The following is a 24,677-nucleotide window of genomic DNA, read 5'->3' as shown; positions in this document are numbered from 1 at the left end:
AGCTAGTGTAACAATGATCTAAATGTATGTATGTTGGTTAAACTGCATCATATCCATCATAGCAGCAGTGGACAACATAGTTTGAAGGATGTCTCACACTGAATGAAAAGTCAATACATTTTTCTAAACAGAGCAAATCCATCAAATTCTCAGCATCATGCCCTCAAATGTGTGACATCGATTTAAAAAAAGAGATTTTGTTCTTTCTTTTCACTTGGATTCTAATAGATCAGAGCTACTGGTAATCTACAGTCTCTCGTTTTGAGGTGAATATTTTCATTTAATGCTACTTCATAATTCTTAACTACATTTCAGACGGAAATATTGTACCTTCCTTTCCTCTTCACTTTACAGCTCTAGGTCCAGCTACTGTAGTTATTTTACAGATTAAGTTTTTTACGTACAAAACATAGAATCACCTTGAAATTGTTATTGTTATAGATTCAAGTACTCAATAGTGTATAAATTAAAAATCAAATTGGAGAAACTTCAACAGTAAAATTCTCCTTTCACATGACTGCAGTAATTCACATGACTGTCAGTAGTGACAATCCAGTAATTTACAATAAAATAACACTCACACAAGCCATTTTATTATTTAAAACTATAATTTTTTTGTCTTTTTATTTTTTTAAAATTTAATTTTACTATATTACTACTCACGTGAGGGAACTGACTACTTCCTCTGCTGCTTCCTCACACCTGTCTCATACACAAGCAAGTTTGCACCGCTGTATTTGATATTAATTGTCATAAATGATACGTGATGATTTAAAGGCTGGATTAAAATCAGGTAATCAACAGGAGAAAGAAAAGTGTTGAATCATGAACAAACTAGTAGCAGACTTGCCAGTAGTGGATTCATGAATTGAATAACTTCACAGACTTCGGCTCACTGACGAGAATGTCACTGAGCAGCCCACCATAATTCAATAACTGAATGAATTAGATATATATTAGTCCATCTCCCTTAATACACAAAGACTTGCATCTGAAAATGTCTTCCTTTTTGTTGGACTAAGTCACATTGGACTTCGTAAAGTGCTACCCGGCAGTGTCAGTGCCAAAAGCTGCCTGGATTGACTCAGTTTTCTCTTTGATGGTTGTTCAGACTCTGCCCTTCAGACCACCCCCATCCTCCTCCTCCCAGAGCCACTAAAAAAACAGATAAGAGCAACTTCAAAGGCTGAGTTGCTTTTTCTGCTGTGATCCACAGGCAGGCAAATGAAGGACAGGCAGATTTGAGTAGTCAAATAGCTTTGGGAGGCGTTGTGTGTAGCTAGCATGTACATGGCTTTTTGTGGTAGACATGATTGATTATTGCAGCCCTATGAAAAGCTCAACAAGACCAATCACCACCACCTTAAAAAGCTTTACATTCTTCATTAAGCACCTAATTACTTTACAAAGACCGCAGTGCTTTTCCCTCTTTCTATAGGCAGCGGGATTAGCGGGTTGGTTTTTACCCAGGTTTGGTTTACTCAACAGACTCAAGCCTGTGTGTTTTCAGGATGTCAGCTGAGGTTTTTTTTTTTTTTTTTTTGGAAAGACAGCTGGGTTATCATCACCAGGAAGCCAGGGTGTTTTCTCTAATCTTAATACCCAACAACAAACACCCCTACTGCTGCAGTGACTGAGAAGGCTATCAGATACTCAGGGCCCTGTCATTCAGTCCCTTGGCTGCACTGGACGAGGCTGTTAGTGTGTGTGTGTGTTATGTATTATATGATGTCACTATGTCTCTGGACAGATATCAGATGCAGCATTGCTGTTGTTCACAAGTGAGACCAGGCCAGCAAGAGTGAAAAGATACAGAGGTGAAAACTAGTGTCACCTCATAGTATAGAGCGAGTTAAAGCTGCAGTTTAGGTCAAAGTGATGCTAGTTTGTGACAGTTGCTGCTAATGACTAATCTCTATTGTGATTATTTCAAAACACAGATTTCTACTCCTCAGTTCTGGACAAGACTAAGTTCTTTTTTATTTTTTATTTTTTGTTGGCCTCTTAGGCCAGTGGAATGAGCTGTAAACACATCATCAACATATTATCACCTCCTAATGTTGTTATGCTGAACATGTTAGCATGCAGTTGTCTATTTAGACATCTAGTAGACACATAGCAACATTAGCATTCATTTAGAGTTGTGATTTTGGAGATCTGATGAATATAAGTCCAATATTCACTTTCCTTTTAAATCTGTTTTGATCTACACCAACTCCTTAGAGAAATATCAAGCTCTTTAGATGCTAAATGCTCCACTATGTTCAACAGAGATCAGTCAGACTGGACCAAAAAAGTAAAGTTGTGGTCCCTTTTAAATCAAAACAATGAGCTGAAAAATGGTAAAACATTCTGTGATCAGTCAGTTGCAATCAAACTGTACAACTCAGACACAGTTTTTGACAACATTCTGCATTTTTCGCTCAATCGTATCGTATTTTACAGTCATACTTTGCTGCCACAGAACTTTAATTCAATACAGTTTATTATAGCTGCTTTAAATCATGAACCTTGTATCACATATCAAAACAGAAGCATATCGTCCCATGCTGAGGCACTTATAAAAATGTCTACTGAAACACATGAGTTGTATTTAAATGAGTGAAGCTGCAGAAAGAGAAAGCTTTTAATGTACAGTTTGTAGTGCTGGCTGTGGACAGTGCGTCCTTTGGTTGTTGTCTGCCTCATATTGATCTGACTATGGAGACGGTGTGGAGTTCTGCCAGCCTGAGGAGCAAGCCGTGGATTATTCCTCTTTAATCCTTCCTTTCTGCGCTGTTCCTCTCTGCCTCATCTCAGCCAGGAGATGAAATGTGATTTTCATTTCTTTTATTCCTCAGCGTGAATGTTATCTTTACCCCTCCGTCACGGCGGTGTGCTCGGGCCTGTTCAGGGGCCTGTGAGCTGGCGATTTAAATGCTGATTGGCCGGAGGGTACCCGATTCGTTACCTCTCCAGCTCCTGTTTGCAGGCATTTTAATTACCACAGAGAATACAGGCCTTTCTTCCAGCCTCAGGACTTGAAGCTAAGACAGAACCAAACTCATTACATTACCGCACTTTTGGCAGCAAAAGCCGCTTCAGTAAACTTTTTGACAAGTTGGAGGCTTTTCTGCCCCATTTAAAGTATCATGGTTACACAAGCAGTAAAAGTGGCTTGTAAACAGTGTTAATAAGCGCTCAGTGGTTATTTGTTACTCCTACACAATTAACCAATGTCTGTGTCCTTAATCAGGCTTTCTCTCAGTCACATTTTCCTCCCTCGCTGTCTGCTCCCAGGCTCCTAAAATGGTTGCTGTCAGCTGTACTCCATTTTTTTCTCCCTCTCTCGGGCTTGACTGTATCACACCAAGAAAAAATACATGATCCTTTGACAGGTGAATAAATTGGGAATTTGTAAAATGGTGGAGCTGCATGTTTATTGCTTTTCTTTGATCAATTTTTTAAGCGTTTGTACCTCATCTACTTGTTGCCGAAGCTGTGATGACACAGCGCAGTACTCACTACAGGACTCTGTGTAAAAGGCAATTCCACTGATGTACTTGGATGTTGTTATCTTGCAGAATATAGTCAATAAAATAAGCCAGTGAAACTGTATTCAGAGAATAAGTGACACCAAAACTTAAACTATTATTGTGTGAGACACAGACTATTCTTAATTTTTAGGTAATACCCTTGTGTGATCGAAGTGTGTGGCATGGTAATTCTGAATAGAGGCACACTGATGGAGACTCATGATTTATTGTTGAAGTCAACCTTTGTACTGTCAAGTACAAAGGTGGATTTTCCTCAAGAAAACTTCTTATATATCAACAAGACTAAAGTCATGCTAGCAGCTCTGAGGCTGTAGCCTACTTAGGCACAGTAGTGCTTTGAGCTAAATGCTAACATCAGCATGCTAACATGCTGGCAATGAAAATGCTAACATGCTGATGTTTAGCAGGTGTTGGCCATGTTCATCTATTTATTAGTTATTCATTAGAATAATTAAAAATGTGATGGCTCTAGCTGAAACATCAGGGCATCACTAAAGATGCTAGCATGGCTAAAAATCTTTCATAATGAAAATGATATAAACAAAAAAACTCTTGGCGTGTGATTTCCTGATGGTTGTCTTATTATATGAAAGTGTGTATTTCTGCCTCTAACACACTTGTAATATATCACAGTGACAAATACTGTAATGTGAGCCATGTTTTCAAAAGATATTAATCGAAAAGTAAACCATAATCAGCTCCAGCATTGCTACTGATATACTGCAGTGATATAAGAAGGACCAGCAGACTGGTTTTGTGAGAGGCCACCTCATCCCTGTTAGCGCCTCTCTATTCTCTGTTAGTGGCTCTCTACAGCCTCGGCTCTGAATAATTCAACAAAGCAAAAGAGGAAGGGAGGAGCGGGAGAGCAGATGTGGATTGAAGATGATCTTGGGGCAGCGGGTAGAGGAAATTGACTATTTTACGTCAGAATAAGCTGGAGAGGCATGTTTGGAGGAGTATGTGTGTGTATCTATTACGTGTGCAAGTGGGTGTGTGTGTGTATTGTATAAACACAAATGTGAGGGTCCCTCTTTATTTTATTTAATGTTTATTTGTATAGGGACAAGTATACAGCATGAGCTTATACTACATAACACAGCATTTATAGCTTAAGCTAGTTTGCAATGCCTGTCCCTAGACGGGCTTTTAATATACATAACACTCATGAAAAATACATATGAAACTGCACAAGACTCAACGATACATATACACACATTACAACCTGAAATTCAACAACAAAGTACACACAAATCAGCAAAAAACACAAACAAGTAAACATACCATAAAAATTTCATAAAACAACAAGCGCCAGATCGCTCATGACTACATGACTGATCCCTCTTTAAAAACTGTTTCAGTTTGAGTTTAAAATATTCCCAGTCATGGTCCATTTTGAGGTCTGTAGGTGAAATACCTTCCTCCCTCTCCTGCAAGATGCTTTATTCATTCATAAATTCTCTGTGTGTCTGCGACCTGCAGTGTGTCCAACCGTACATAGGCGTTAATACATCTTCATTCTGACAGTGTTTCATCCCTAGAGAGACCGCACACACAGTTTTGCTTGAATGATGGCGCCCTAGGAAGCACACGGTGTCTTGACATTTGAGTCCAGGTGATTGAGCAGGACTGTGGGTGTGATTCAGGTGTCGCCTCAGTTGAATATTTCACAGCGCTTGACTGAGTTATGACTTGGAGGCAGAGGAGAAGGTCAGTCTTGACGCAAAATATTGGCGGAATTCAAAGGAAGTTCCCCGTTGATAACCCAGTGACTGACCTGAGGTTTCCATTGAGTTGGTCTGCATAATTTACCAGCACATCAGAGAGTTAAATCAGGTGTATGTGACGGAAAATACCACCCAGCTTGGCAGGCAAGCCTTACAGTATACCACTTATACTTTTATGATTGCATCCTTTCAGCTTGGTTAACATGGTTAAATGGGCTATAATCAGATGTTATATTCTTTAAAATGAAAGAATATGAAGTCTTTAAGCATGCAATCTTCTGAGACAGATTTTTGGGAAATGTGTTTTATTTTATGAAACACCAGGCTTCTTCTATGCGCAGGTGATTCTGATGGAGCCTTCTGAGCTAAGGAGCAACTCTTCAGTTAATTGGTTTCACAGTAACTCACAGTTGTCCTGATAATTTGCACAGAGTAACAGTACTTTTAGGGATATTGATTGAAGCTGGCTGTGTAATTATTTTGTGTTCTGTTGGCCACAAACACTGGCATTCCAAGCACTGTCTACTTTGCTCTAATTCACTTTCTGTAATTGTGTTTCCAGTGATTATTATTGCTCCGATTTCAAACCAAGACTGATAAGAATAGAATGACAGGGTTCATTTAAAGGAGTGCATTTGAATGTAATTGAAGTTGGGGTATCATGTGGTTGCTACTAAGACAATTCCAACAGAAAGACACTTATGATCAAAATGTAATGGTGTCTAAATGTGTGTGACTAAATGGGATGAAGGATAAACAAGAATCCTAATATCTGCACCTTCATTTGTGTGTCTCTAGGTGCCCCTGGTTGACCAAGGTGATCTCTCCCGCTGTGCCTCTCTACAATGGCCTGGTCTTCCTCTTCGTCTTGGCCAACTTCAGCATGGCGACGTTCATGGACCCTGGTGTTTACCCCAGAGGTTTGTATGCATGTTTGCGAGCTTGCAAATGGGTTTTACTGTCATGTGAAGGTGTAAATGCTGTTTTGAATCTGATTTGGGGAAACAAGTGATAGTAAAAAACATACCTACCAGGCAAGAACATTAGAATCTTTCAAATTGTAGCACCTACGTATGTAAATATGACTAATGCCACTTCCCTGTAGAGGGAGCACCGCAGTGTACTACCCTTCCCAATGTTTCACTCCCCAATTATTTGCCTGTTACATCCTGTTAAAGTCCACATGCTCCTCATACAGGAAATTATACAAGCCTTCATAGTGAAAGGCCTATTGAGTATCTCTCAACTGTTCAGTCTATCAGATGACACACAAGCTGCACTGACTTATACTCTCCAAGCAGACTAACCCTATCTGGGTCAAGCAATGATGATTGAACCCATCCCAGGGGATGCTTGTAATGCACTTGTAAATGATAAGCACCTGTCTTTAGAAAGAGCTTTCTCTGCTCATAAAGAGGTAATAATCATTAGGTTGTATAAATGCAGGTTATCTGCCTCCCCAGAGGTTATCGTGGCCTTCTGCTGCCATTGCCCTGCTGTGTTTTATAGACTAGTGAAGGCTGAGGAATTTTTTTCAGCTCTTTGTGCTATGTCTCAGAGGCAGCAGCCCCAGCAGTGACGTTATAACAATGAGAAGAAGAACTAACATAGCCATTAGATGTCATCTACTTAGAACATGGAGCTGAATGGAGTGGCCAGAAACAGGATTTCAAATGAATGCTAATGTAGTTTTTGTCTGCTGACTGTGTAAACACATTATCCACAAAATATTTATAAGGAGATAATATATTGGTGTTGTCTTTAAGGGTTATTTTGCTGTCCCTAAGTGGCCAAAAAACTATTACTAATGCTTTTTAGTGAGCCGATGTAATGTTTTGCTAAGCAGAGGACATGTGGCTACAATTCATAATTCCATTCTGATGGTAAATGCTACAGTGTAGTATAACTGTAGCAGAAGTAAGTTCCCAAATCCCTGGGTGTATTTATTGAGCAAGGTTGCCTTAAAGATACTTACTGTACACACACACACACAAGGATACGTTAAGATGTAACTACTTCACTCTTCAGAGCTAAAAATAAACATGAGGAAATCAATCATGAACAAGAACAACACTTATTTCAGGCGAAATAAAACATTAAGACTGAATGCAAAACTGATTGTAATTGAACTGAACTGAGTGTTATTTTTGCAGTGCAAATGTATATTGCATGAAATAGGCCACTGCTCTGTCTGCTGAATACTTCTAGCATCAAGCATTTGTAGAAAAAGAAGCTGTCAGAGGAGATGCAAGTGTAACCGCTGTTTGTGTCTCTTGGTTTGGCAGGCCGTTTACCTTTAAAATCTATTTGAAGAGACTTGAGAGCTGTAATAACAGAGCAATCTCCTACTATGGAGCTGTTTATTTCTGTGGTCTACCTTTTGTTTCTCTCTTCTGTTTTCTCTTTTCACTCCCGCTTGCTTTCTGTATGTATGTGTGTGTTCAGCTACCTGGATCTCCCTGCAGTTATTATTGTACTGTGAAATTATTTTCTCAGGTTGGAGCTCTGTGCGGATCGTTTGAATGTGGCCTTTCATCAGCTGAAAGACATTTTATTTTCCACTGCAGCGCCAAAGCTAAAAAGCTCTCAGTAGCAGGAAAGTGGCACTGTGTGTAAAGCTTCACATAAACAGTTTGAGTGACTGCAGGGTCACACCAAGGACAACAGAAATGTCACTTTTACTGTCATACTGTAGTTTAGGGGTTATTGGTGCATTTACTTGTTTCATTCAGACAGAACAAGGCACTATTCTGCCAGCATTAGAGGTTTCAATTCCACTCAAATCCTGCCTTTCTGATCATGTATGAACTTGTGGGAAATTAAACCAAGCAGCTTCTGTTATACATGAGTCACAGTGATTCTTAATCTGCCTAATATAAAAAGCAGAGTGAATAGGTCACATCTATAAAAATGTTCATTTCTCTCAGTGTTTGCTCTCTCTGCAGACAGTTAACAGCGGGGGGTGAGCTTTATTTAAGGTGCTCCCCTGTTGTCCCTGTCAAATGGAATCATAAATCAGAACGATGCTTTTTTTTTCTGTGTCTATATCTGTGCGTTTGTGTGTACGCTGTATATATAACTTTATCTCACACTCCACCATATACATCTATGCTATGTTAATGTATCTGTCTGTGTGTGTATCTGTGTGTTCCCCCCACAGCGGACGAGGACGAGGACAAGGACGATGATTTCCGAGCGCCGCTCTACAAGAACGTGGAGATCAAGGGCATTCAGGTCCGGATGAAGTGGTGCGCCACCTGTCACTTCTACAGGCCGCCTCGCTGCTCGCACTGCAGCGTCTGCGACAACTGTGTGGAGGTGTGTGTGTGTGAATACGAATGCACACAGAAATACTTGCATACATACAGTATGTGTGTTCAGCGTATGGACAGGGACAGTGCATCATGATTGTACTGGTCTAGTAGGTCAATATTGGTACATATTGGTTTGTTAACAATCTGATGCTGACGTTGGGCATGTTTGATATGTTAAATGATGCAGTTTGTTTGATTACTGTTCATATTTTTAGAGTCCAGACTTGTTGCTGCCAAGAACTAAAATCTGAGACAAATGCTGAATATACATATATTTATATTAATAATTTCTAAATATCTGTGTTTTTTTTGGCGAGGAAATAGTCAGAATTAAAGATCCTAATTACTGGCATAAATATCAGCTTTTGGAAGCTTCAACCGTAAAACACTATTATCAGTATTAGCTCTCAAAACCTCATGTTAAGCCGACGTTAAGTGGTACATGGCTAACATTGGATACACAAATGCATACACACATGCACACATACAGCAGGACATGAATACACACATCTACACACAGGATGACACAGATTGGACTCAGCATAATTTCTTCCAGATTTTATTTAAAAAATGCTCAATGTTTGATCCTCAGCAGAATGTACTGAACATTTTTTGTGAGTTTTAGGCTGATTAAGGATTTATGTTTCATGGAAATGTTTCTGCACCTCTCACATGTATGTTAGCAAACCATGAACACGGAAATATTTGTTTCCTTATTTTCCGTTGACAAGAGATGATACCTATAGTTAAATTTATAACCTTCAATTCACAATCTAAAATAAATAAGGCCACATAATGTAATACTTATGAATAAGTTGCCTTCACCCTCCACAGGACTTTGACCACCACTGTCCTTGGGTGAACAACTGCATTGGACGGAGAAACTACCGCTACTTCTTCCTCTTCCTGCTTTCGTTGAGCGTCCACATGGTGGGAGTTTTCACTTTCGGCCTCATCTTTGTTCTCCACCACAGAGAGAGACTGGGAGCGCTGCACACCACTGTCACGTATCCTTCCACTGCTGACAACCTTGCTGCATTTTAAGCATTTCTGACTTATTTAGTATATCTAGTCATGTTCTTGTTGCCTAATGTTGTTGTTGTTGCCCTTGACCTTTTTGTGTCCAGTCTGGTGGTGATGTGTATAGCTGGGCTTTTCTTTATTCCCGTCATGGGTCTTACAGGTTTCCATATGGTGCTTGTGGCTCGAGGTCGAACAACCAATGAACAGGTAAGGAGGCAGAGCAGAACAATACTGTATTAATCTGTGTGGACAGAAATTTTCCAATTGATAGTTAACACACATTCAGTGAAAGTAATGAAACAAATGCTAATGACCAGCAGAAATACACACAAGATATGTGATGCTTGAACAACATGAATCACCTCTTCTGTATTCAAGCACTGGTTCTCTGTGCCTATATGAATGTGTGTGTGTGTGTGTGTGTCTGTGTGTGCGTGTATGTGTGTGTGTGTGCACGCTGTGGCCTTGTGCTTTCCTCGCTGTCGACATTAAATAAGGCGTTGTGTTCCTCAGGTGACGGGGAAGTTTCGTGGAGGAGTAAATCCCTTCACTAAGGGTTGCTGTGGCAACGTGGAGTATGTCTTATGTAGTCCCCTGGCGCCTAGGTAAGATTTTACATGTGTTACTATACAGTAGATGCTTTTCAGGGTTTTTTCCCATTATATATTCCTAATAATACTTAATGAATAGTCCTGTATTCCTGCTTTTTAATATTTCCTAAATATATAAAGCATTTGAGAAAATATGTGTGTGTATGTTTATGCAGATTTGAGTGTATAATTATGTATGTGTAGCAGGGTTGTGGCCCATCATACAGTTACACCAGAGCAGCACCATTTAACTCGACTGAAACTGTACCATTCTGTGCGTGTGTATAAGTGTGTGCACGTGCTCTGAGGTGGTTGCGTAGAAGTGTGCATCCCGTTCCGCCTGAAAGCAGCCAGCAACCCTGGGGGAAGGCAGATGGCTGAGAGAATTGAATCACTCTGTAGAACAACAGCTAATGGGAAACGGAGCAGAGAGCTAGTTTACATGCTCTTTACACACACACATCATTGCTAAGACCCACAACACCACTTTTACATCCTATCGGGACGGGTCCCATTCCGTAAAACTCAACAGTGTGACTGCAGAGAGACAGTAGCAGGTGGGGGTGAAATGCTGTGTTACCAGCATCTGTCATTAATTTGTTGTACAGCCCCTTATGGAAGTTTTTAGATTTACTGAACCATTGATTCAAAGGATGCTGGACCTGACTTATACTGAATTAACTGTTAGAAGATGTTGGAATACTTTTAAATCTGACAGTAAAGCAGTAATATTCATTTAGTAATGTGTACTTTTTATGCATGGGTTGAATACTTGGAATATGTCTATAAATAAGTCTTTTAGTCTTAATTTATAACAACTTTGACTACCCAAGTTTCCACGCTAACCATTAAACATTCATAGAAATCACAGTGACAGCCCTCTTAATTGTGAAATGACCCTGTAAAATTCACTAAGTGCTGTTTTTCTGTTGAGAAATTTTGTTTGAAGTCTCTGTGTGACTGCATAATTAGCCAAATGGGATTTATCAAACTAACCTGGTGTAATCTGTACTGTATTGTATAAGGCCAACATGGGTTGAACTTGTTTGATCATGCAAATCGCCAATTTCCATGCAGGTACATGTTGGACCCCAGGAAAAAGCCCCATGTTAAAATTCAGCCCCCGTTCATCAGACCAGACCTCTCAGACAGACAAATTACCATCAAAATTAGCGACAACGGCATCCATAGCACCATCATCAGCTCCAAGGTGAGTTGTTCACAATTACTTAAGAGCTTTCTCCTAATATTTGTCATGTTCATAATTTTCTCTTACTTTATTCCTGTACTCTCATGTAACACATTTGTAACATGGTGAATCCCCAGTCCTGTTACTAGTTTCTAATTTCATTGCAGGCTTATACTCAGGGCAGCAAAGTAAGAGGATACCTCACTGAAGTCAGATATATTAGAGAATTTCCCAATTGATACAACAGTGGGGGGGGGGGGCCCAAAGAGATATACTATGTCTGTAGGGGTGATTTTAAAAATAGATTTGGTGCTCTTAATTAGCTGATTACTAAAATTTGAATGATTTTTTTTAAGGCCATTAACTACAGATTGTACATGTATTTTACATTACGGCTGACCATTGTCCAATACCATATCTTTTAATGATGCCACTGGTTTTACTCAAAGTGTAGTGTGATAAACAACTTCCAGAGGTTTGGAAATTGCTTCAGAAAGGTAATCTATGGTAGTTTAAGGCTTATTTAGTTTCGAGCTCCAGTATAGAAAGTGTCTCATCACTTTAAGAGAAACCTCATAGATCATATTATTTTCTGACTTTCAAGTTTGGTCACTAACATCTTTTTCTGCAAAACTGAAAGCCATTCAGTGAAATGTAAGAGCAAAATGAAATTCTTTCTGACTCAAGATGAACAATTGAATGCTCTGTTGATAGAAGAACTGTCGATCGAACTCTGAGATGACTCTTTTTGACCATTTCCAACTCCATCAACTACAACAAACAATATATTTAAGCTCATGAAGTGCAGTTTTCCTACCTTGCAACCATCTGTTAGAGTTGTGTTGGTGCATCCCTAATGCCAACACATGCTCTTCTCTATTTCAACTGCTGTTCCTCCACCTGTTTTGGATGCTTTTAATACCCTTCCCTCTTCCCTGTAGTCTAAAGGAAGCCTGGACTGCCTGGATGAAAAAGAAACCCAGCCTCCACTGCCGCCCAAAGCTGACAGGTACAATCAGCTGAAAAGCCAGTTGACCTCCAGCGAAGGTAAGAAACACAGGAACATAACTCCCTCCCCCTTCCCTCTCCTATCATTCATTGTTGATCCCTTTTCTCTTTCCTGTTAGTGCTGTACCGAATGGCGATTCCCCAAACTCCCTTTTTAGATCACCCATGTCCCAATGTATGATTTGGTGCTGGTTTAGCCTGATGAATGTCCGTCCCAATGGCCTTTTCATGCTGGGCCAGAGAATAGGTGTGATTTGTAGCGAGGAGGCCAACCCTGTTAACTGAATCAGTACCAGATTTGTGGTGTGATGGAGAAATTTCAGAGTGAATCATTGCAACATGAATCACCGCCTTTTTTTCTAATGATGTGTAGCAATGGAGCTCTGCCAAATGGAGGGATGGGAGAGGAATATGTTTTAGAATCAGGACTGTAACTAAAATGACTGACTGCCTTTGAAAGTCATCTGTCTTAATGAGGAATTGTGAGGGATGCTATAGCAATGGCTGTTTCATAGCTAAGGGTGTTAGTCAGTGGTTCTTTTATACTGTTGCATTTAATAGCATGAAATATCAATAATATATAGTGTGAACCTGCAACAGCAGATTCCCTCCAGAGGATCCTCAGTGTCATGGTGCATTATGTTAGGGAGGGAACACTTTCCGTTCGTCCATGGAGCACTACTGATGCCTGCTGGTACGTTAAAGTACTGCAGTTGGTCTAAATGGATTGCCTCCCTCCCTTGCCATCACTCACTTATACATTTTAAGCGCAGTGATCATTTGTGGAAGGAGTTCTTTGCATATCCTTCAGAAACTCATACACCAGGCAGCACAGGAACAGCTACTTGCTGAGAAGCACATAGGAGATTTGTATTTTGCTCAAGGGTCAGGTAGCTCATCAAGGATGGACAGCTGGTGAGGACTCAAGTGTGTTACATAATGTATGAGATATAGAACGGACTCTTACCGTAAGACTTGTCTCCCACTCAGATACATCTTTTTTTTGTAGGAATGGTGATGAGTGGGTTTCAAGAGCTAAATCCCTACAGCCTCTTTACTCTGATAATAGAATTCAGCTCTGCGGTCTTGTGATTTTTCTCACAAATGACTTTCAATCTGAGTTGGTGTAATAGTGTCATTTCTGTTATCTCAGTATTGTTAAACTCTGGTCCTCTTTCTTTGTGTGTATTGTAGAAAGTTCTCTGTCTGGTAAGACCCACCCTTCCACTCCAGCCATGTACAAATTCAGGCCGTCCTTTGGCACCATGCCGAAAGTCCACTACCACACTGCTGGAGAGAAGGTAAGACATGATTTGTTCTAATAGCTCAAGGTTCATTGCCTGGTGCAAAATTATCACAGCAGTAATTGTTGAAGATAAGGACTCCAATTTGTCATGTTTTTCTGCTGTTTGCCCCTCAGATTGTTATGCCAGACGACCGGAAGACCTCGGCAATCATGGAAGAGGGTGTGCGTGGTCATGACTACCGATCTGAGCCAAACTTGGACCTGCCTGAGTACACCAACGCTCCCATCCACCGCACCTTCAAGTCCTCTCCCCTCCAGCTGGACTCTGATCTCAACTCCCGCTCACTCAGCCTGAAGCAGGCTCACCGTCGGCCGGAGAAGGGGCAGCTCCCGGCCCTGCAGCCCCAGACAGTCACCTCCACCCCTTACAAAAGCGTCTTCTCTCCCAACACACTCTCCAACCGTAATGGAAGTCTGTCCTATGACAGCCTGCTTAACCCCAGCATCTCCCCAGCCACTGCCAGTGAGTGCATGGCCCACCGTGGTATGCCCACCATGGGCTTCCACTCGCCCTATCTGCCCACCAAAATGTGCCACATCCGGGAACCTGAAATGCAGAGGCAGCAGGTTGCCCCCCCCTACAGCCCAGTGATGCCACCCAGGGGAGTGGGCAGGCAATCCCCTCACTCACGGGACAGGGACCCATCCCCGGTGCGCTACGACAACCTCTCTCAGACCATCATGGCTTCCATCCAGGAGCGAAAGGAGATGGAACAGAGGGAGAAGCGGCAGATGCTGCATGGGCGCTCCCAGACCCATATCTACGCTCAGGACTCTGGCATGTTTGAAGGCTCAGGGGGCTATGGCCTACCCCCAAATCCTTGCCACCCAGATGGGCCTCGCGGCCCCGGTTCCAGAGGACCAACACCCCCGGCCTATGGAGGCTCCAGAGACAACCTGATGGGGGTTGGGCTGGTGAGCTATGGCCAGCGAACCCCTGTGTTGCGCCATGCTGGCTCTACTCTGGGCCGAGCCCCTAGGACTTCATCCACCTCCCTACACACAGATCACAGTAGCTCCAACAGCAGCCAGGGCAGGGCCACTGGCCCTGAAGGCCTTTATCGCTCTCCAGCCCACCAGCCTCACTCCCCTGCTATGCCCCGATCCCCCTCCTACTCCCACCAGAAACTCTCATACATCAGTGCCCTTGAGAGGACAGACTCGCCTCGTCTGGGGGGCCCAAGGTATGAATCCTAACGTACCCCTCTGGAACTGCATGCATTCTACTGAGCCGAGGGGGACTGGTGGGCTTTGAATGTATTCCCACTGGAAGCCCCGCTCCTTCTGCTGGACAAAACCAGTGATTTTTGGGCACTAGTGTACCTCAGTCTAGTCTTAACTGAGGCAATGTGTAGCATTTGTATATGATGTATAATATTTGTCCAACTGTTTCTCCATTTATTCATGAGTTCTGTCTGGTGTGAATTCTTAAGTGTTCTGTTTAATGAATTTGTTGGCCTTTCTAGAAAAATAGCCATTTTTGTATTCTTTCATGAATGTTGGATGAATAAAGTTGTATGACTTCTCATTTCTTTTTCTTTTGCATGTTTTTCACCTACTCGTCTAACATTTCCAAGTCTTTTGCTCCACTAACAAGTACACTTTCATCCATATTGCTGACAACTAATGCATGGTGCCCCAACCCTAACTGTTTGGTTTGACCAACCATTGATCACTTTATATTATTGAACCTCTTTGACTCTGTGTTAAATCAAGTTCTTGTTCTTGTCTTTCCATTCAGAGAGGCCATGAAAGTTAATGGGCAGATGGACTGCCACCCGAGTGCCCAGGGTGCCACCCTCAGCCCCAGTCGCCACAGTAACGTCAAAAAGGTGACAGGCGTAGGAGGCACCACCTATGAGATATCAGTGTGAGCAGGGACACCGCATCCTCCTGCAACGACAACGACCACCCTGCTGCAAAGAGATTCTCCCCTCTCTGTTATTTTTGTTAAGTCTAGATAACGGCAAGTCAGGGGCACATAGCACTCTGTTTTGGAGTCACTGTCCAATCACAGGATCTGTTTGCTCTTGTGTGGGCCTGTCTAGCCAAATGCCCAAGTGTGTTTGTAAGGGGTTGGTTGTCAGTTGATACCACTGCAAGCTGTATGTGTGAGGCGTGTCTTGTTAACATTTTGTGGCTCATCATCTTGGTCATAAGAGTGGACCGTCCAACAGATTGTCAATGTTATTACTGTTGCCTCTCAACTGTGGTCGTGAAGCATACGTTGTTCCAAATGTCACACACAAACGTTGCTCCAGCGAGCACTAAAGGCTGGACAAAACACTGCAGATGAATTAAACACCGACATCCTCACTATGGACTTCTGTGAGAAGACTAATCCTTTACCAAGTCAATTGATCTCAAGGAGTCAAGGTGCTTCACATTAACCTGTACTGTTCATGTCATCTCTAGCGTATGTGATGGAGTTGTGCAGCTTTGAGGGATAAGTGCAGGTAATGAGGAAGTGAGATGAGAAGCTGGGAAAGGGGAAATCGAGAGGAAAAGTCATCATATCATGTCTGGTGGTTGCATTCCAAATTTACTGAGAAATGCTTGCAATTAATGAAAAGTAAAATAAACTCTCATTTCATCTTTGTCAAAAAAAGTTTTCTCAGGAATGAAAGCAACCAGCAGAGGTGCTAGTTGATAGTAATTCTTACAATGAATGTCTCCTCCTTTATCTCAGTCGAGTGCAGATTTTTAAGGCTGGATATAGCTCACTCCCCTTTACTCCCTTCAGGAAGGTGCAGTACATCATCACAGGCTTCTCTTTATTTTGGTGAAGTTCAGTGATTTCATCACCACCCATGATACAAGTGCTGGGCAGATAGATTTACATTCTGAAAGATCAGAATACCTCATCCCAATGTTTTTTTTTCTTTAGAGTTCAGAACGAGTCCAGCCTTGCACAACCAAAACTTTTCTTTAATTTTTTTGTCTAAAAAAGGTTTAGTATGTAAATTATGTTGGAGTCTCTTTGTGTTATAATCATAGGAATGGGAAGGGTGTAGAGAAACAAGCCATTATCCATGTAGTAAAATGGAGATAACTGGTCACTCATTCATTATTTTGTAGTTTTTTAATGGTTTTGTTTCCTTTTTATATACCCAACCTTTCAAAAGCTATGTTTGATGCATCTTTTTTTATACAGATACTTAAGCCTGGAATGGATGTTTTACTTTGAGTGGAGTTTTTTTTTTTTTTGTTTTTGATAAATTATAAATTCAGTAAGTGAGATCATGAATAATGGGTAAAACCATAAGTAAATATAGCTTGTTCTACCTTGCAGTGTAAAAATTGTATAATGAAATGTAATATGTGATGATGAGGAAGTAAAATATTAAAGGCTCAATCCTTGATTGATGAACAGTCACTTGGTCCACATTGGATTGTCAACTACATGTCTGTGGTCTGTGCTTCTGCTATGACATGATGGTTTGGGCAGAAAGTGTGCTGTTCACAAGTCAAGGACTGGGCTTTCAATAAAAACTGCCTTGAGATTTCAGTGCCAAAAGTGGCCACATACCCCTTCAAAAACAATGACATCATGAAGACTGAAAATGTTCCATAAATCAACTTGCAGCAGCTGTCTGGTACAGCAAAGTATTACACACAAACTTTTTTTGGTTTTGCTCTTAATTGGAAAAAGAGTCTCATCGTAACATTAATTGCTTTTAACCATAAAAAAAATAATGTGATAATATCTAAGTGGGAGGTTTTTATTTATGTTTAAACATGACAAAACATGCCAGAATTCACACAGAAGTTAAGTTGTTGATTTGGTCCGGCTACATTTGCATTAAGAATAAACCATTGTTGCCTTTTGAGAGGAAAATTTATGTTTCACACACAATGAAATGTGGCTAGTTGAAAAGCTATTACAATAAGGGACAATGAAATACCTGGAATGACAGTATTACACAGCAAAATCTGTCAGGACTGACTCAGACTGGATTGAGTTTTTACAACAGACCGTTCTGGAAGAAAGGCCAATGTACAACATAATAGCATAACTTTCAAAGTTTTTTTTATTTTATTTTAAAGTCTATGATTTGGTTAACTTCCCATTTCTGATACATTCATAGATTTTCTCCAGATATCAGACTGTCAAAGGCAGGTTGCTGCGGTGGAGTCTTGCTTACTGGCGGGGTTGCTATGGAAACTCAGTGTTATAGTTACAACCTTCAGCTAGGATGGTCTCCCTTATAAGGTCTCACCCAGCTGCCTTACCATGAACACAGTAATGTGAAGTAACACAGGATGATCAATTTCTGTCATCTGTGTCTCTGAATTGTTTGAATGGTTTCTTCTGTAATAAGGCTTTGGTATACAGGGCTACTTTTCTTTTGGCAAATATGATCATCAAAGTTTCAAGGAATATCTGACTGAAACATCTTGAACACAGGCTGTCAAGATGTTGAGCATTGCCTGAAAATAACCCTGTCTATCATAACATTCAGATCCCACCCCCTCCCCCAGTTTGACCACATATCAAAACACTATCGATGTCATTCCTCTTTAAGATGACTGCCATTAGTCCAATGTTCTTTGATTGGGATGGACATCACTGCAGGTCAGGGACCATTCCTGACAGTCAGCAATGAACCTGCTCAATCAGCCACAAGCTGATTTTGTTTTCTGAAACTCAAATATAAAGTTCAATATGTATTAAAATATAGAATATACTATAAATGTACATGCGTTCCTATTTTTGTGAAGAGGAAATATTTCCCAATGACCTGAGCAGAGTAAATAAAAGTTTCCAACTCTTTGAGCGAATGAGATTGATTCTTGTTAATAAAAAAAGGTAGCATGAGGAACACCTGCACATCAATATAAAGACCATTCATTCAGGCCACACATATACAAAAAATTTAAGTCAAAATGCAAATCAAAACTTGCGCAGAATTGTTTGCATTCAACCAGTCAATCTTACTGCATCTCCTATTACTTAGAAATGCACATTTGATCATTAGCTATCCCAGGAAACAAGTGATTTTTATATGAATGCAAACATGGTCTTTGACAGCGTTTTATTCGAAGGTGGAGGAAACATTTCAAATCATTTGAGTGCAAATGAGAAGTAACATTTCATCCATGTACATGTATTTACAGATGCACTGGCACTTAGATGCACTTTAGAGGCAAGGTTAAGAACTCAATTAGTGGAAAGAAAAGGAGAGGGTGGTGAGCACACAGATCAGATAGGGCACACTCTGTTACATATACTCTACATGCTGGAAGTCTGGGAATGTTATGATCTAAAGAATACAAACTTGATTTCCTGGTGAGGAAGTTAAGTCAGAGCGTAGCTGCACCAAACTCTGATGAACCGTTGACTTTGGACTTAATATTTTCAGATATTTAAAACGAGGAAAAAAAAAAAAAAAAGAAATGCTTAGCTAAGTGCATCTGATCCCCTGTCAGGCAGCTATCAGTGGACACTGCAATCTGCAGCATGCATCTGATGCCCCTCAACTGTCTGGAGTGGGTTCCTCTTCTAAACAGTTCCCAACAGAACTGAAGAAAGAAGGAACCTAGAATGAACTATTTCTACAAGGCATCCACTGAGAAGTCTTCGCCTTACTTGCTTGTTTCTAACAGTGGAAGCATGGACAGTGGACAGGGTAAGAAGGCCCACTGAGATGCATCGTGGGATTATATATTTTGAATGCACCTCCATAATGCCTGGTCCCTGACCCTGTGCTGCTAACAAGCAGGCTACATTATCCTCTCCCCCTACAAACAAACTCTGCTTCAGAATAACAAAACAAAAAAAAAAAACCCCAATGTGGGAATATAACTATCACAAGCCTCTTTTCACAGTTTGTCAAAAGTAACATTGAACTGTAGATGACAAGGATGGAAAGCGTGGCATTCCATGGTGCAAAGAGGAAAAGGGGTGGGAAGGAAAGGGCTTCTTTTTTTTCATAAATTCACTATCTTTCTCTTTTTTTTCCCTCAGTGGCATCAAGGACTTGTGATCTTGAGGCAAAACAAATAAAAAAAAAAAACAACTAATAATATGCAAGTGTCCAAATTCAGTTCATTTAGAGTCTATTGTAGAAAAAGAGGAAAAACTGATAAATTGAAGATCAGCAAAGCAAGTTCTTGGTTCTCAATTCTTCTCCTCGGCCTTCACCTCCTTCTTCTCATCTTCTTTCTTCTCAGTCTTTTTGTCCTCTTCCTTCTTTTCCCCTGATGCCTTGTCCTTTACAGAGAGTTCCTCCAGCTTCTCTGCCACTTTGTTTGCGCTATCAGTGTTGCCTGTGGCGAGACAGTGAAATGAGATCAGTGAAAGTTTGGACACAACTCAGTTGCACCTCATCAACTTGTCTAGCATGTAGGTTTGTCTTGAGAAAAAACATGCTCGCTAATTTCAATGCACAACTCAACTGTGTCATTACCGACACTTTTCATCCCATCTCCTCTTACAGCCACTATATTAATTCATGATCTTAAATGGTAATGTAGCAGAACAAACTGACACCAGCCTTTCAGAAAGCCAGTAAAGTGTTACATTCTGCATGTTCATGTAGCAGACAGAAAAAGTTCCAGGCTGGAGCGAGCAGCAAAGAACAGAGTGAGTCTGCATACTCAGCAGGTGAAAACGAAACCATTAAAGATGTTGCCAGTTTGACCCTGCAGGCCTATCTTACTTTTAAAAAAGACAAAATAAACATGGTAGGGATGGATTACAATTTAAAACTGGTGTGTCTTAATATATATTGACATTGAGCACAAGACTGTGTTGGGGGTTCTGAATATAGTGAATACTGGCATTATGCCATATAAAATGTATTACAAGTCCTAGTATACCAATGCACTCTAAAAACTTTACTCATTTGCTATGTGAAAAAACACCACTTCATTTGTCCAGAGACACATTTAATCTCACCTGCATCTCAGAACTGAACATATTCTATTAAGAAAATGCTTCATGTGCTTTATGTACCTGTTCCCTCTGTACCCTCTTGAGTTTTTCTGACCTCCTCCTTGCACTCATCAAACTTCACTTTGAACTTCTGAGCATCTGTGAACAGAACAAAGCAGAGCATTAGGATATATCCACAGCATCATTTATAATGGCCAATAGGGCTGCTTAAACAGTAAGAAAAAAAAAGCTGCTGGGGTTAGCTGCAATAAATGAGCCTCTAGCAGTCACTTTGTCACTGTAGTGTGAAAACCATATAATCCTAATTAAACACTGGTTTGGACACTTTTCAACTGTGATACTGTATTTGATGAGTAAACACTTACTTTCTGCATTTAAAAAGCGTATTGCCAGAAGTTCAGGTTTGGGGCATTCGTCAGCATAATCTGCTAGTGTGTTCCACACCCAGGCCCTGTCACTGCCTGCGTTGGGCTTCAGCTCCATCATGGGTACAACTGTGGTTCACAAGAGGAGAAACAAGGTTAACGTATAAAGGCAAAGACATAAAAACATGTAACACTTATCATACCTATTGGCTGCACAGCTAATAGCTAGGCAGTTGTGTTTTTGCTAATGCATATTTGTATCATCACAACACTGTTAGTTTAGATTGGTAAAATTTCGCTTCTTACCAGCCAGTAGTCCGTGTTTACACACTTAGAGAGGTCTCATTACATCCTTTCACTGTATTGTGCTTGAGGTTACAAACATGCATCATGAAATCTGAGCAAATCTGCTGTTCATGTAAATATGATGGATCAACTAGGGAACCTACCCATTATAGTTATACTAAGTATCTGTAATACAAATACATACATGTACATCAGAAAAGGTACATGGCTTTGTTATGGAAAAAAAGCCTATGTGAACACACAAGCATGCACAAGATGCTTTAAACGCCTTTGTGTGCACTACATTTTGCTATAACATATATTCTGCTGTTTGACTAACTTTTTGCAAATTGTGGTTTATAATGTTTGATAATATTTGTTTTCTTTCTTTATAATGTAATCCTGTGTTGTATAAAATTATATGAATAATATTAGTCAACTTGACTCACTGTTGTGATTGGCGCAAATCTTCAAAGTTCGGTCTCTCCTCATCAGGAGGCGGATTGTGCCCTTCTCTCTGTGTTTCAGCAGCTTGACATCACCAGTGCCTCTCTCCTTCCACTCAGGGGGGTCATTCTCAGAGGCAAACCGATATAGTTTAGCCCGCCTGAGAAAACAAGAGTACGCTTCATTAACAGGACGCCACTGGTAATGCTGGCTTACCAAACCATCACATGCTGGCCAGCAAATATGCATATTAAACCAGAACACTGAGAATGTGACAATTAACATGCAAGATAACAAAAAAAAAGACTATTACTGCAACTTACATTTTGAAGAGTTCCTCCTCATCCTCTTCTAATGTTTTCACATCCTGCTCAGGAAGGGACACGATGGGCTCAAAATGGGGATCATGATTAGAGTCCTCTGTGCTGTCTGCAGTGGTGTCGTGATCTTCCTGGTCCTAAAAGGAAAAAGCTCCTGTTAACCTCAAGCAAAAAATTTCCACTCATCTGTCGAAGACATTCAGAGTGAGTCAACGTAATTGAGTATGCTGTATAGGTCAAAGAGATACTTTAAAACTCACTGGAACAAAGTGAGTTCTGACAACTGACCAACAGGCGATGAATGCCTCAATGGGGGGATTTAAGAGCTCATTGGTGAAGTATAGCTTTTGTAGGGGGGGGCTGACAAAGCCTTTTGTAACTGGCTGTTGCTGAGTCAAGCATCTTTAATGCAAGATGGGGTTAGATGGTCTCACGTTGATGTGTGGAAGATTAACTGTACATTATTCTATATTACAAATATGGCAAGAACCTGCTTATTCCTCATTAAAAATTCATGAAGACAAAGACGCCAATGCACGTACAAGTAAGCAGGTTCATAGCCTGTAACAGTGTGAAAGGAGCCCTGTGTGAGCAGACCTGTGCAGTGTAATTTAGCAGACACGACACTGAATAGGGTGGCAAACCTACTTCTAGCATATTATGCTTCCCAATTTAGCCAGTTAGCGACACAGCATGTTGCATGAATCCCAATGTGAGGCTGAAGTCTGCTACGTAGCTAAAGAGCGGACAGCTACATGCTGCTACTGACGTTAAAGATTCCGCAATATCGGTATAAATCGTTTAAAATAGGCCATTGGCTTGAATGATTAGATGGATATAATAAAAGGTTTGGTCTTTTCGCATTTACATTTCACTTCTGTAATGCCAGTAAATAGTTTTTAAACTTTAGTTTTACTGAAAAAACTCATACCTAGCTCAGTGATGAGGCCTTTCACTAGCAGGCTAAGCTAACCGCTGCTCTTTCGGCATCCCGGTGTGTGTAACTAACTAACACCAGATTTTATACACCAGGAAACTTAGGTGACATGTTTTTAGAGCTAACTGGTTGTCCATTTAACGTCCATTTGTTAGTTTAACGTTATAATCTGCCCGATAATCCGGTCTCCTGCGCCCTGCTACCTAAACTAACATTAGCTAATTTTAAGTTAGCAGCTGCTGTGCTGGGCAGACAAAAGACAGGAGACATAACGGACTTCATTTACTTTGGCTAGTTGATTGTAAATTAACAGCTTCCCCATTCAAACGAGTGACTGTTAGTGAAATGTAATCATTACTGGTGTTTTACAGATTGCCAGAGTACGAAGCTAAACGTGAACATGCTGACTGGCTGCACACTTCAGGGTACTTCTGAGCTCACTAACTCCACAGAAACGAGTAAAGACTGAAACACACTGCACTCTGAACTACAGCACACATTAAAAACGTCTGTCAGATAGTTTTTAAACTTTCATTACATCTTAAAGCATTGAAAAAACACCAATTTAGCTGTTCTGGCATCACGAAAGACATCATTGTCTCGCAGCTTCCTTTAGAAACTTTGACGAATTATACGACACATAAAACACCGTGTTTATGAATAAATTCCGATTTCAAAGCAAACATAATGCATTAAATGACCTAAAACGTGTGACCTCACCTTCGGGTCTGCCATATTAATGTAGATGTTTGTAGATTATGGAAGTTGTTTGATAGATTCAAATCCCAAACCGGCCGCCGTTTTCCCCTCTTACTTCCGACTACAGCTTTTCGCGCGCCGAATCTCCTACGTATGCCGGCACGTGGTGACCGCCCGCGTCACGCTTGCCAAAACTGTATCTCTCCAATATGTTATCAGTTGATAACAAACAGGAAAAACTGGCATTTTGACTGTATTTACTGTTAACAGCACATGTTCTTATATATTGCAGTGTAAAATTTAGACACGACATTGTATCAATATTTCTAATCAGGGCCGTATTTTACTTTAACGTATTTTAATTTAAGGACCTTAACTACATTGTTAAAAATCAAAAATCCAAATAAACATGCAATTTATAAATAATGAACCAGTAAAATACCTTTTTATAAATAGTGTTTTGAATGAATTATAACATTTATGAACAAGAATAAACATAAAATTAGTTATTATAAAGTGACACTAGCAAGATCAAGGTAAAAGTGCAAAACTATTTCACAAATCAGACCACTAAAGTTTTATTTATAGGGCCTCATGAAACTGGCATAAAGATAAAGGTGCAAATGAACTATGAACAAACAACAAATTACACACAATTATCACTATGGAGATTAAAACAGGGCTTTCAATTATCATCATCCTCATCATTATCATCATCATCATCATCACCCTACCTTCCTAGATTTTTAAGAAGCAAAGTCATCATAGGACAGCTGCTGGCCAGTCTCGTGATTGAGGAGGCTTTATTACCAAAAGTGTCAATTTATATTTGAGGAGAAGACGGATACGTTGGTGCAGAGGGGCCTCATAGCAGTCACAGGGGTCCTATGCACACATGTAGTCCACGTATAGCAAGAAACCGCCTTGTGTCTTACCTTTCATCTCTTTTCAATACTGTTCAATACATTTATTAAGTGCTTTACACTGTCACCATAATCAAATAAGCAAGGAGATGACACAAATATATTATCAT

At 40.5% G+C, this 24,677-nt stretch overlaps 2 protein-coding genes and 1 non-coding gene across 3 annotated transcripts in view; 1 reads left to right on the top strand and 2 right to left on the bottom strand.

The window, feature by feature from the left end:
• zdhhc8b (zinc finger DHHC-type palmitoyltransferase 8b) overlaps nucleotides 1-19,494 on the top strand; it is a 70,541-nt gene extending 51,047 nt beyond the window's left edge. The window contains exons 2-11 of the mRNA XM_044364988.1: nucleotides 6,062-6,183; nucleotides 8,424-8,581; nucleotides 9,412-9,584; nucleotides 9,705-9,807; nucleotides 10,114-10,205; nucleotides 11,268-11,400; nucleotides 12,321-12,426; nucleotides 13,582-13,688; nucleotides 13,808-14,877; nucleotides 15,435-19,494. Of these exons, the coding sequence (XP_044220923.1) occupies nucleotides 6,062-6,183; nucleotides 8,424-8,581; nucleotides 9,412-9,584; nucleotides 9,705-9,807; nucleotides 10,114-10,205; nucleotides 11,268-11,400; nucleotides 12,321-12,426; nucleotides 13,582-13,688; nucleotides 13,808-14,877; nucleotides 15,435-15,567 (2,197 nt within the window). The 3' untranslated portion in view covers nucleotides 15,568-19,494. The remainder of the gene's footprint in view (nucleotides 1-6,061; nucleotides 6,184-8,423; nucleotides 8,582-9,411; nucleotides 9,585-9,704; nucleotides 9,808-10,113; nucleotides 10,206-11,267; nucleotides 11,401-12,320; nucleotides 12,427-13,581; nucleotides 13,689-13,807; nucleotides 14,878-15,434) is intronic.
• ranbp1 (RAN binding protein 1) lies at nucleotides 18,713-23,796 on the bottom strand. The gene is made up of 6 exons (XM_044365040.1): nucleotides 23,666-23,796; nucleotides 22,012-22,145; nucleotides 21,691-21,848; nucleotides 20,957-21,085; nucleotides 20,652-20,729; nucleotides 18,713-19,963 (listed from the first exon to the last, which is right to left on the bottom strand). Exons 1-6 carry the CDS (start codon nucleotides 23,678-23,680, stop codon nucleotides 19,815-19,817), a joined length of 663 nt encoding a protein of 220 aa, XP_044220975.1. The 5' UTR covers nucleotides 23,681-23,796; the 3' UTR covers nucleotides 18,713-19,814.
• Nucleotides 20,161-20,289, bottom strand: LOC122971573. The gene has a single exon (XR_006399518.1). It is a non-coding gene; the product is annotated as a small nucleolar RNA SNORA77 (small nucleolar RNA).
• Nucleotides 23,797-24,677: the final 881 nt, after the last annotated feature.

This window comes from Thunnus albacares, chromosome 2 (assembly GCF_914725855.1).
Source record: "Thunnus albacares chromosome 2, fThuAlb1.1, whole genome shotgun sequence".
Lineage (NCBI taxonomy): Eukaryota > Metazoa > Chordata > Actinopteri > Scombriformes > Scombridae > Thunnus > Thunnus albacares.
The sequence above is the reverse complement of the archived record's forward strand: the minus strand, read 5'-3'. Positions and strand labels throughout refer to the sequence as shown.

What these genes read in the sequence shown, in the direction of transcription:
- ranbp1 (XM_044365040.1), bottom strand. An exon ending in GAGGAGGAACTCTTCAAAAT is followed by an intron (nt 21,849 to 22,011) that starts GTAAGTTGCAGT and finishes TTGTTTTCTCAG; the next exon opens with GCGGGCTAAACTATATCGGT. An exon ending in GATTTGCGCCAATCACAACA is followed by an intron (nt 21,086 to 21,690) that starts GTGAGTCAAGTT and finishes TGTGAACCACAG; the next exon opens with TTGTACCCATGATGGAGCTG.